The sequence below is a fragment of the Lepisosteus oculatus genome, chromosome 9 (assembly GCF_040954835.1).
Source record: "Lepisosteus oculatus isolate fLepOcu1 chromosome 9, fLepOcu1.hap2, whole genome shotgun sequence".
In the NCBI taxonomy this organism is placed as follows: domain Eukaryota; kingdom Metazoa; phylum Chordata; class Actinopteri; order Semionotiformes; family Lepisosteidae; genus Lepisosteus; species Lepisosteus oculatus.
Window position 1 is genome coordinate 33,111,684 of NC_090704.1, and position 12,534 is coordinate 33,124,217.

General features: G+C 41.4%; 1 protein-coding gene across 9 annotated transcripts in view; it reads right to left on the bottom strand.

Annotated features, from left to right (window-relative positions):
• The window catches only part of LOC107078496 (uncharacterized), an 82,202-nt gene that overhangs the window by 38,999 nt on the left and 30,669 nt on the right, over window positions 1–12,534 (bottom strand). For 8 of the 9 annotated variants that reach the window (XM_015356172.2, XM_015356171.2, XM_015356170.2 and 5 more), the window contains 9 exons: window positions 11,930–12,138; window positions 11,408–11,635; window positions 9,106–9,212; window positions 7,664–7,864; window positions 4,910–5,030; window positions 4,497–4,692; window positions 3,218–3,365; window positions 1,974–2,151; window positions 27–201 (listed from right to left, as the gene is read on the bottom strand). In XM_015356172.2, coding sequence (XP_015211658.2) covers window positions 27–201; window positions 1,974–2,151; window positions 3,218–3,365; window positions 4,497–4,692; window positions 4,910–5,030; window positions 7,664–7,864; window positions 9,106–9,212; window positions 11,408–11,635; window positions 11,930–12,138 — 1,563 coding nt within the window. The remainder of the gene's footprint in view (window positions 1–26; window positions 202–1,973; window positions 2,152–3,217; window positions 3,366–4,496; window positions 4,693–4,909; window positions 5,031–7,663; window positions 7,865–9,105; window positions 9,213–11,407; window positions 11,636–11,929; window positions 12,139–12,534) is intronic. The other variant, XM_069194436.1, reaches the window with a different exon arrangement.

Here is a 12,534-nt window from a genome sequence, read left to right on the forward strand (position 1 = left end):
CCGGACTTATTGTTTGAAAAATGTACCTGTTTAATTTCAGTTCCTCTGCCACAGGTAGGGGTCTCTCTGTTTCGAGCCAGTGTGGCAGTATGTAGCCCATCGGCCCACTGTTCTTGTCAAAGCAGATGTGGAAACCGTTGGAGTGAATCTCTGGACAGTCGGTCACTTTGAAAACGGACTTGAAGCCAATGCCCTTCTGGCCTATGAGGAGACATGGAAAAGGTTACAAACAAGAGAAGACCATTCTCCTGAGAGGCTCACCCAGCTCATGCATAGAAGACAGGCTACTGCTGTTACTCTACCATTATTCTCCATTCTATTAGTTTCATCATTTGAGGTCAAACTCAGATCTAAGAAGCAGTGGGGTCAAGGAAGGCCTTGGATTTGACACAAGTTGGTCTATCAAACAAGTAAAGAAAGAATCCTTTGGTACAGTACTTTGAGAACATTCAGAGAAAATGAAACACATTTTACTGGAGAGTTGAAGCAGAGGACTGTATTAAAATAAACAAGAGAATGAGATTTTCCAAAATGATTTTGAAGCACATCATCACCATGGGTAGATTTTGAATTTTGTACAGCAAAAGCACTAGCCAGACTTTTGTGCACGGGAGGCTTCAAAAGAGGATAGTTTTATTTTTAATTGACCATAATTCTCACTGGGAACCCTTTTATAAAGTAATATCCCCACTCCCTGAAAGAGGAATGAATTGGCTTGGAATTATCTAATGGGACAGAGCACGTCTTTTTATTATACTGCTGGGAGAGATATGCAGTGAAAATGACACAGCCCGTAAAAGAGAGAAAATGGAACAAATTATGAGGCAGCCACTCGACAGCACTAGTGCCACTCAGACTGTGCATAATTGAATCCTTTCCTCAATTTGACAACCTGAGTTATAGCACAGGTAAAAAGGCACAAAGGCCTGTGATTTAAATATTTATTTTCAGGGAACCAATTTACTTGCCTCGGTAATACAAACACAGATAAAACCGCTATCTTGACTGTCTCCAGCCCATTTCCGTGTCAGTATTATACAACTGGCTACAGCATTCCCAACTACATTACTACAGGCCTCTGATGTGAATATCATTCTTCCCAATGCAGACTCTGTGTATACTTTGAAAGACAACCTAACACTGGGGAATACAACCATGAAGTCTGAGTTCACGATTTAAATAAAAAGGCTATTTGCCATGGTGGTGCAATGGATAGTATTGCTGTCTTGCAGCACTGGGGCCCTGGGTTCAGTTCAGGACCTGAGGTGATATTTATGTGGAGTTTGTATGTTCTCCTCAAGTCTGTGTTTCTGTCTGTCCTATAATACACTGGCGTCCAGTGCGTCTTGCTGCTTGCTGAGAACTACGGCTCCCCTGAATTGACTAAAGCAGTTAGAAAATGGATGGATGGAAGGTTTTTTTTATTTTGGACTCAATGGTGTTGAATGTCAGGACTGCTGTTTGTAGATTATGGGTCAATACCGTCTTCCCATTTAAAAGTGACAAGGGTCTATACAGTACATGGTAAAAGCAACAGGAATTGTTACTAAAAGCTGTTATGAAAAGTGCCAGGCCAGCAGCAATGAAGACAGTGGTCCATTTAGTCCTGTATTGCTTGTTTACAGGCTCACATGTGGTGCACTGTTTGAGTTTATTAGTTCATTTGAGAGAGCCACATTCTCACATGGGGTTAATTTAGACTAGTGTGGGACTCGCCGTGATAGCTGGTATTGGGCTACTTCAGAGTATGTTTTTGTGTTGTAAATAAACAGTACAGTATTTCAGCTGTCCATCACGATCTGTTCATGTGCTCAGGCTTCATGAGCCACCTGCTAAGACATGCCAGTCACATTCTGCAAACTGATCCTTCCAGTAGTGTAAAAACAACCATCTTTTACTAGTGAACACAGCAGAAACAAAAACCTGCTAAAAACTAATTATCAGAGTGAAGCTGCGCTTGTTTGGTTTTGTACCTATGTAGCCGTATTTGTGTTTCCCTTTTGTGCTTCTGCCCACATCACAGACGGCACGAATGTTCCTCTCCTCGAAGCCGCACTCGTTGTTAAGGATGGAGATGCAGTCCTTCTCCACCATGAATGTCAGAGCTGGCTGCAGGCCCCCATCAACAGGGTAGCTGTTGTCATCGGCATTCTGAAAGCACACACCGGACATGGTTAGAGACCTGGGCTTCTGCTTCAGAACTGCTGCCTTCTCTACTGTATTCTCACCTTGTACCAAGGTGTGACCTTGTACCACCTTGTACCTTGTAACTTATTTCCATGCATGTCCTGTGCTACACTACTCCAGTTTTAAGCAATTTAATCTTAAGAACTCTTCACATGGACCCCTTTATGTGTATAACACTAGAATAAAGCTATCATCCAGATTAGTACACATGACTACAATTATTACTAATAACAACAATTATAATCATCATTATCATAATCTGCCACAAGAAGCTGTGCTTTCTGAACAGCTCACAGAAAAAGAGTAATACCTTTTCTACCATACACTATATGCTTTAAGAAATGTTTTTAAAAGCAATTATCAAAATGTGCTCAGCCAGTATTTCAACAGCCCAGTTGTCTGATGAAGAGTATTTCTGAATAACTCAACGGTGCTTGGACTCTCTGAAGGACTGTTCTGAAAACTCTCATAAAAAAAATAAAAGAATTCTTGGTGCAGTTCACATTGTGAATAAAGCCATTCCTAACAGAAGATTATTCCCCTTTATAAGTTGGAAAGTTCCAATGTTCTATTTCTAGAAAACCCACTGCAGCCACAGAAGTAGAATAGCTGGAATTGAGGAAGGTCATGCCTTTCACCTGCCAGAGAACACATTTTACACTTCAGGACACTCCAGAGACACTGAGGAGAATGACGATGACCCACAGTAACATCCCTGCAAGCTCACAGGCGATAGGAAAACCTGGCAGAGAGCCGAGGACACTTCAAGCCCAAATGGAGGCCTTTTGAGTAGTCAAGGAGGAAGTCAGTGACCCTGGAGAGCCCCAAGTGCTTCGAGGTTCATAGCATCCGCAATTAACTGTTAAAGACTTTCTGAATAGAAAAATGGTAGCTGGTTCCATTACATCTGAGAGAGCAGGGATGGAATAAAAGACAGAAGACCCTGTAGCTCTCCAGGAGCAGTGCTGGAGATGTGTCCCACCAGCTTCAAGACTCAACTGCCCCCAAAAAGCAAGGAGGCTGCTCTGACCTGGATCAGCTCTAGCACGAAGTGCGTGTCCTTGCTGTACAGCTCAGTGGACAGTCTGTCCAGGCTTCGGCCAAGCCGCTCCTGATGGACATTCATCAGGTTCCTGCCCTCTTCGTTCAAGTCCACCCCGATGCCAAATTCAGTTTTTCTAAATATGCACATTGAGAAAGAAAGAGGTAAAACTGTTAAGGTCAGAACAAAATTAAACATAAATATTATATAGCAAATGCTACAAATGATATACATTAATAGCAAAATTATCACACAGGCTCTTAAAACAGCAGGTGCTTTGATAACATATTACAAGAAAAAGCCTGAAATTAACTGCTGGCAAAGCCTGATGGGACATATTGATATTGCTGACTTACATCTATCCATTTTCTAACTGCTTTATTCAATACAGGGTCATTGGGGATCCACCGTCTATCCCAGCAAGCAACAGGTGCAAGGTAGGATACAGTACAGTATATCCTGAACAGAATATACTGTGTGTGTGTGTGTGTGACTGTGTCTGTTTGTATCCTGCCAGTCATCGCAGGATACAAACAGACACAGTCACACACACACACACACACACACACCAGGGCTCATTTTCCCAGAAGCCAATTAAGTATGTATTTTGACTGTGGAAGAAAACCAAGGCACCCTGAGGAAATCCATGTGAACACAGGGATAACATACAACATACAAACTCCACAGCCCAGGAATTGTACCCAATTGTGCCAGTGGAATGTTAAATCACAGCATCATGTAAGCATGCTACATACCGTATTACATCATTGACGTTTTGCACTCGAGTTTGCATTCAAAGGGGTTCAGATTTACGGCTTCTTTGCCTGAGCAGCTGATGCATCAATTTGACACAGAAGAAAAATTCTTTCCGAACATCCCAGCAAGCTGCCTGTTTCTCACTACTCCCAAGCATGTTGAAGTGAGAACTGATTTGTCCTCAATTAAGAAGTGGCATATATTCCTGAGGTGCATTAAACTAACAACGCACAAATTAAGAGTGCATAAATTTTTCCCCACCCTCTTTCCCAGTGGCCACCACCGCAATCCAGAATTCATCTCATCCTACAGACTAACAGGTCTACCAACAGCCAGTTGCTGCTAAGTTAACCCACACACAACTGCTGAGTGAATCACATCCTCTATGAGAAAGAAGGACAGGTGTGGCTCCAGCTGATGTGAGCTCTATAGCTGTTCATGTCACTGTAATCAGCTGTCACTGCTCTTTTCCGTTCAGCTCACAATTCCAATGTAAGAGTTATCTCCAGACCTAATATCGTCGATGATAGCTTTGCACTGGTTCACTCTTTCCTCGGCCAGGCTTTTCCCCAAGTCTTCGGATCCCTGCCCGTCCATCTCCGCCGGGTCTGCGTTCACAGCCCCAGAACTCAGGCCCTGGCTCTCAGAGGTGTTGGAGACCTGGCTGTTTTGTTCTGAGGTAAGTTCATAATTCTGCTCCTCGTCATCTGCAAGAAACAGCACAACACCAGCCTTAACATTAAAAGCAATGGCAAATTCCATTACAAAACTGCTCTAAGACACTAGGCAAAGTTATAGCACATTCGGCTTTGTGTCCCGGCACGTCATGACGGCTCTTTGCGTGTCTGGGCCTTTTTGCCTCTGCTTAACAAGGAGCTTGAGAGCTGTGATAGTAACATACAGATCAGAAGAAATTCTCTTTACCAGAGATCTGCGATGAGGAGTTGTCTTCAGGCTCTGAATCAGACTCCAGCTCGGGTTCCTCATCACTGAAGTCAGCCACCAGTGACTTGCTACTCTGGGACATAGAGTCAGCAGATCTAGCCTGGGAAGAGATACGCGAGGATCAGTCACCAATCACTCACTGCCACAGTTATACACCCTGTGCACAAACCGTTAAGATTGAATAGCGGCCTGTCTGGCTTGGTTTACCACTACCACTCTCACAGCAGCAAGGTGGGGATACAGACCATATGTACTATGGAGCCATCAGCAATAATATGCCCTGTAGCACTGATTGGAAGATCAACAACATCTACACATAAAGCTGAAAATCTTACAGGGATTTCTGCTGTGCTGCTGCCCTAGGATAGGACCTCAGTCATAGTCAGCTAATAACACTATGCAGACTAGGACTTCATTCCTTTCAATGACTTTCCCCTGTGGAATCCAGTGTTCCAGTGGGTTTTTTTCTAGTGCGCCAGTAACCCCCACCAGGCAAGGACATGAAAGTCAAGTTTAATTGGCTACTTTAAAACCGTCCTGATCCAGGGGACTTAATATAGTACATACGAATTGTTAGTTCCCAGTACTGCAGGGGATACATGACATTACAGTGCAGTTCGGCACAGTTTTCAAACAAGACTAATTTGTTATAAAAAATGCCATTTCCTGGAGAAAACCCAAGGAGACACACAAAGTGCACAGAGTCCTCCTGTACTCTGAATTTAATCATTTTCAGGAAGGTTTTATACTGTAATCTGAGTACAGCCCCTGGTACACTCTAGTGTTACCACGAATGAGTGTTTAGAAGTGACTGCACATGCATTAGAACCTATACAAAGATTTGAACGAAAAGTTTTGTGGTTATCTCCACTCAGTTATTCAGTTATTCTGAAATGTCACATACAACAGAAGTCTGTCTCCCTACATTTAGAATGAACCCCAGGTTGCACAGTACAATGGGCTGAAAGACCCCTTCTCATTTGTGGCCTTTTTAACATTCTGGATTACAGAGCTCACCCATGATCTGAAAGTACCTCCTTTACTGGACTGGAGGAACCACATGGGAAGCCTTTCCAACATTTGGTCTGCAAGAGTTAAAGGGAATTGCACTACTCTATTCCTGTTAAATAGTGTATTCTCCATTCATAAAAGTTTAACAGCACCAAAGAACATGTGATAAACAGATCTTACATTTTTCTCCCAGCTCCCGAGTGCTGTGCCTCTATTTCATACAGTAATTTCCCATTTTACATTCATATTACCGGCGTAAGCGCTTGTATCCGAGTAGAAATCTGAGTAGAAATACTCAGAGCATGTTTTTCAGCTTGCCAAGTGGAAATAAAGAATGAGCCCAGAAGTTCAATCTTGCGAGAGAAACACCTCATAATTACACCCCATTCAAAAAATGCAGTCTTCTGTAGAAATCCTATTATTATTATGAGCCTCCATCAGTCGGGGTCGACCATGGGTGTTGTGCCCAAGTTATTGGTCACTCTGCGTCTGGAACAGCAGTGGGAGTGGTTGATGAGGCCAATGTGGGAGTGACAGTCTCTGTTGCAGTGGGAATCTGTAGGCCGTCTCCGTGTGCCTGGTGGTACGGCGCTCCTTTCAATGACTTCTTCTTTCTTCGGCCTGCCTGAGGATCCTTTCTTCTCCTATCTTGAGCTGATGCCAAAGAACACCTCTCCAGCTGACGCGGTCACCTGCAGTGTCCTCCCAGCACACAGTGTCAGTGCGTAGAGCTCTCATGACTTGCAGACATCCTTGAAGCGCAGTTGCGGGCGCCCAACAGTCCTCTTACCAGATGCAATTTCGCCATAAAGGATATCTTTGGGTGTTCGTCCATCCTCCATCCGGTGTACACGGCCCAGCAAGCGTAGCCTCCTTTGTCTGAGCAGGGTGTACACGGTGGGGAGGTCAGCACGCGAAAGGACCTCGCTGCTCAGGACTTTGTCCCTCCAAGAGATCCCGAGGATGCGACGAAGGCAACGCAGATGGAAGCTATTCAGTTTCTTCTCTTGCTTTGCGTATGTTGTCCAGGTCTTGCTGCCATAGAGAAGTGTGTTGATGACGCACGCATTGTAACACTGCTGTCTTGGCCTTGACAATGAGCTTCGTGTTCTCCCAGACACGAGTACTAAGCTGAGCAAGAGTGGTGAGAGCTTTTCCGAAGCGTTTGCTGATTTCAGCATCCAAGGAGAGGTTGTCACTGATAGTGGACCCCAGGTATATAAACTGATGGAAGACTTCCAGTTTGTAGTTGTCGATTATGATGGCAGGAGATATTTCCACGTCCTGACACAGTACCTTCGGCTTTTTAGGCTACTGGTCAGTCTGAAGTCTGTACTGGCCTGAGAGAGAAATCCTAACTGCAGCATAATAGGTAGGTAACGTAATCAAGAAAAAAATGTTTTTAAAAAAATGGAGATCTTTTGGGTCAATATACTGTACTATTCTCATCATCTATGATTGTAAAAACATTTTGCCATTTGATATGGGCTGCCAAAATACCCTTCAGAACAGCTTAGTGCAATACTTGACAATATCCCAAATGCAATACAGCATGGTGTAAAGACAGCAACATGATATAAACTGTAATAAACCATGGCAAATCAAGAGGACTGTGATGTAAAAATGATAAAATTGAAAATATCATTTAGATGTACAGCAGCACAGCTTCTTCAGGGGAAGAACGTGCCCTTAAAGTATGCAGTGAAGAAATGCAGCCCAAACCTTTGAGATCTTGGACGGTACCACAGGCAGCTGGGGTGAGCTCAGCTTGGTCTGAAAGTCTTTCACCCACTCCGTCAGACCCAGCAGCAGGCCCATCTGGTGCAGTCTGTTCTTGTAGCGGCGGTCCGATCGGGCTGCCTGTAAAAGAACCGCCTTGGACTTGGCCTGCCCCAGCACCTTGGAGAACGGCTCAAGGAAGATCTGAAACAAGAAGACAAGTATGTGTTACTGTCGAGGGGTCTGTTAATCATGTGCTCCCTGACTGGAACCACTGCAGAATAAGATGGTTTAAATACAGCCTTGTAGTTAGTCTGAATAAAGCAGTGCAATACACATTTTATACATTATTTTCCAAAGGTCGTTTACTGTCCAACACAAAGATATTGAAAGTCTTTTTTTTAGCCTATGTAACAATGATTACTCATCCTAGTGAGCAGCAATAATGATAGCTGTGGAGTTGCAGCTATCATTACAGACATTGTTGCAGACATTTTAAATTACCCTTAGTACAGTACCTGCTACTGTCTCTGGGATCGACCGTTCATGAATGTAATTTATTAAGCAATACATATAAACTAAAGGAATAGGTAAATAAATGTTTCAAATGAATAATGATACAATTTATTTTCAGTGACTGTTATATGTTGAGCCCAGGCTTAATTTATAACACACTGAGCTCAGAATTCACTGTCAAATCAATGACACTTTTCATTCCAGATGCCGTGACATCACAGCTCCACAATGAAAGGTTGCTTTCTACTTCCCCAAGAGGAAATTCAGAGCCACTTATTTTGCCATACTCGATTTGGCTAACATGACTAAATGCAAAGGCCTTTTTAATGTTGTTTTCTTGTTTTTGGTACCTGCAAGTTTTAAAAACACATTTCTAACAGAAGACGAGACACAAAGAGCTAAGGTCTTTTTGAAATACCACTTTCCAACTGGAATCATTTTATTGATTCGAAAAGAAAGATATGTAATAAATAATTCAGAATTTGCGTTGCCAGCTGCTCCCACCCACAGTTGAGTTGTTTTCCCTCTTCAACGGACTTAAATGGAAGAGAAACGTTGCGCCAAGACATCTTCATCTCCTGGGTTTTATGAATGAAAAGCTTTGAAGTAACTTTTAGAACTTGCCATCTAATATCTTAAGGCTGCAGACTTGGTCTCAGCGACACCGAGGTGAGAAGCAAGCTTTTAAACACTGATCCACACAGCACTAAAGAATCAGGGTTCAGAGCTGACAGATCCACAGAGAAGCCAAACTTAAAACCTTTATACTTCTGCCAAAGAGTGGAAAAGCTGAGTGGCATCTACACTCACTTCTTACCACAAAGTTGAAAGGGAAAAATACACAGAAAATTGAAATTAACTCCTTATCACTCTCAATATACTCCAGCAGATGCTGGAATATTATTGTGAAAATAAAAATAGAACCCTACCTGCTTAATTAGGGATTTGCAAATTTTTGTTGGTATTCGAATGAGACAGTCAAGGACAAACTTGGCAGTTGTGTTCAGTGAAAGTGCTTCTTCAGGCTGTGAAAAATCTGACCAAAACAAACATTTCATTAGTTAAATCTCAATAGCCTTACCTGGACTTCTTAATAAAAAAATATTGACTGCATACAGTACAATATTGTGTCATTATACGTTATGCTTTGAAGTATATTTCAAATCTGTACAGGTAGAGTTCAAAACAAAGGTTTACAATTTTAGGAAAGCAGACTATGAAGGAATGAGACAGAGTTTAAGAGCAGTAGAATGGACTCAAGTGGATATTCTGCTTGAAGAGCAGAACAGATTAATCTTACAAATCAAATCAAAGACTAGAAAGCAATGTCTCAGATGGGCTAATTAAGAAAAATAAAAAAACACTATAAAACTATTTAAAAAGAACAGCATCTAGTGAAAGAAAAGATGCACTGAGAAAAGCAAGCTGAAGTAAATAAGGATATTAATATAAAAGAAAACAATATTGCTATGGAGACTACAATTGTGTTTTTCAGTATTACAACAGGAAAAATGCCATTACATGGTAAAGTATAAATAATAATGAAAAAAACAGACAATGAAAGGGAAAAGGCTAATGTTTTAAATGAAAATTCCACTTGGGTACTTTCCAAGGAAGAAATTGAAAACATGCCTCAGACAGAGGAAAAACAAGACCCTGTATTTAATAATATTATCTTAAAAACATGCAAAAGTGTTGCAGTTACTAGAGGTGTTTAAGAGAAACACATCTCCAGGGACTGATGGTATTTCAACAGTGTACTTAAGGAAACAAGAGAAGCCATTCATACACTGTACCACTACTACTTGCCAATAAATTATAGACCAAGAAGTCTTGCACCTATTACTTGTAAGATTACAGAGATGATACTTTAAACTATTCTCAAATGTCATCTGTATGGAAGCAGAATTCATGGGGCTAGTCAATGTAGATTTAGAAAAGATACTGTAGGTGTTGCTTAACTGACATGTTAGAGTTCAACTAGCAAGAAAATCCACCAATTGTCACTGTACAATGTTCATTAACCACTCAGTGCCCACTTGGCTTCATTCACAATTAAAAATAGTACTGTGTCACACAATATTACAGATGGCAGGCATTCATGGTACTGGTTCTGGATTGTGAACTGATTAATCAATAAAAAACAGTATTGTTTTTTACAGTATAAGGAGTAATGCTGGGATTGTGTTGACATTACTAGTTGTCCACTAACACAACTGTTGTTGGTTTTCTTTCATTAGAATCGCTAGCACAAATTCAGTTCCAGGACAAGCAGGTAGTTGAAACAAATTAGAAATATAATAACTATAATAAAATACACTGGAAAACACTTAAGTGTTTATGTACCGTAGTTGTTTTCATTAGACAATATGTGGAAGCAATGAATATTGGAAAACAGTTAGAACTAGCAGTGGAATTCTTCAAAAGAGAAACACAAATCAGAGTATACAAGTAGAAGCTATAGTGACGTGTATATAAAACTGAGAACCCTCTCTTCTTTCATGAAACGGTTGTTTGAGATTCTTGGATCAATAGGCTACTATGTACCAAATAGGCAAGAGGGTCTGAATTCCATCCCATCCTTTGTCCCAAATGTTAAGTCAACTCAATTTAATTTTTCAAACTCCACAGTAAGACTTAAACTAGAGGATACTACTGTGGAAGCAAAACTACATTTGAAACAGAACAGGGGGCAATTTGTTTGTTTTAGACAAAGGATTGTTGGAGTATGGAACACACTGCTAAGCAAATATGGTTAATATTGTTGAAACTGATTTCGTCCAAGGATGAAGTAAATGAAATCCTTGAATCAGGTAGGTACAAAAAACCAAAAGAGCTAAATGGGCCAAATATCCTCATTTCATAGGCAACATTTTTATGTTATATTTAAAGGGAATTAAATCTTTAACAGAAGCTTCACCATAAATGATAAGGATTTTGCTAAGGCATAGATGCATCCCAGAGGCAGTCTGCATCAAAGCAGATGAGACTTGAAAGTTTAATTAGCTGCTCATGGATCAAAATTAGCTAATCCATATTGTGGTCTGTGAGGGGTGCAGACTCACAACTGAATCACTTATCCATTTCTTTATAGATTGAGCTGTGCTGCACTTGCCACATAGTCCTTATCATAATTCTGTAGTAAAATAGAAACGTATCAATTTTAGCTGACACAGAATAAGGGCTATAGCACAGATCTGCTTTGTGCTACAAAGACACTGCTATACCTACCTTCTTGGACCATAGCAGCAGCGAGGGAGCTTTCCATGTGATTGGCCAACAGAGCTATAGGTGCATTAGCAATCCCATCAGCCAGCACTACGGACACCAGATGCCCAGCAGTGTCAATGGGGTCCAGTGCTGTTGCTGCCTCTGCAAACAGCTGAGGGCTGGTGAAATTTGTGACTCTAAGCAAGATTCCTGGCTTCACCTCTAGAGCCACCAGGTCACCTACAACAGCTGTGCCGATTTGAGAGAGAGAGAAAAAAGAAAACAGCTCAAAACCAAACTACTCAAAAATGAAAAGTAGTAGAAGCACATACTGTACACAAGATGTATTACATATTTATTTGAGAGCTAGTAGATAACTAATCATTTCCATTCCATTGCTCCAAATAAATTACTACAGCTGTAGTCTTCCCCATTCTTTTGCCAGCCAGCAACTACAAAAAATAAATTATTTACACTGATACTGTACTGTTCAACAGCTGATGCCCTATTGAGCAGCCCTTATTGTAATGTTGGTAGACATACTTTCTCCTGCCAGCTGGGTGATTTTCTTTCCAGCGTTCTTCTCTATGAAATCCTTAAGGTTTCCATGCTCGGGTTCGAACACCAGCTCCCACTGCGACCACTCCGACAGGTCCTCCAGCAGGGGAGCGCTCAGGAGACAGGCCAGGGCGTTTCCTATGCTCTGTGGCCCCAACAGGCCTACCGACTCATTTGCCTCAGTCCAGGAGCTCCTTTAAAAGCAACACAGTTGAAAACACACTGTAGTTACCATTGGATTAGAGTACAAGTAAAAGTTAAATTCATGCTGAAAAGACAAGAGACACAACGTTTTGGCCGTGGAGCTTTCTTCAGGTGTGAAGAATAAAAACATAGTTTTTCAGCTTAAATCACTGTGCAAAATAGTGCCGAGCCAGGTTTCATAGTTACAGCTATAGCCTAGTTTAACAACCTATAGAATTTTCTCATATACAATTAGGTAGCTGTGTCAGTTTGCGTAAGCTCCAAGGAACAAGTAAAGGTTTATTCCATGCTGAAAAGAAAAGAGACATAGTGTTTCAGTTGTGGAGCCTTCTGAAGAAACCTGGTTCGTTACTATTTTTCACAATGATTTAAGCTAAAAATCTCTG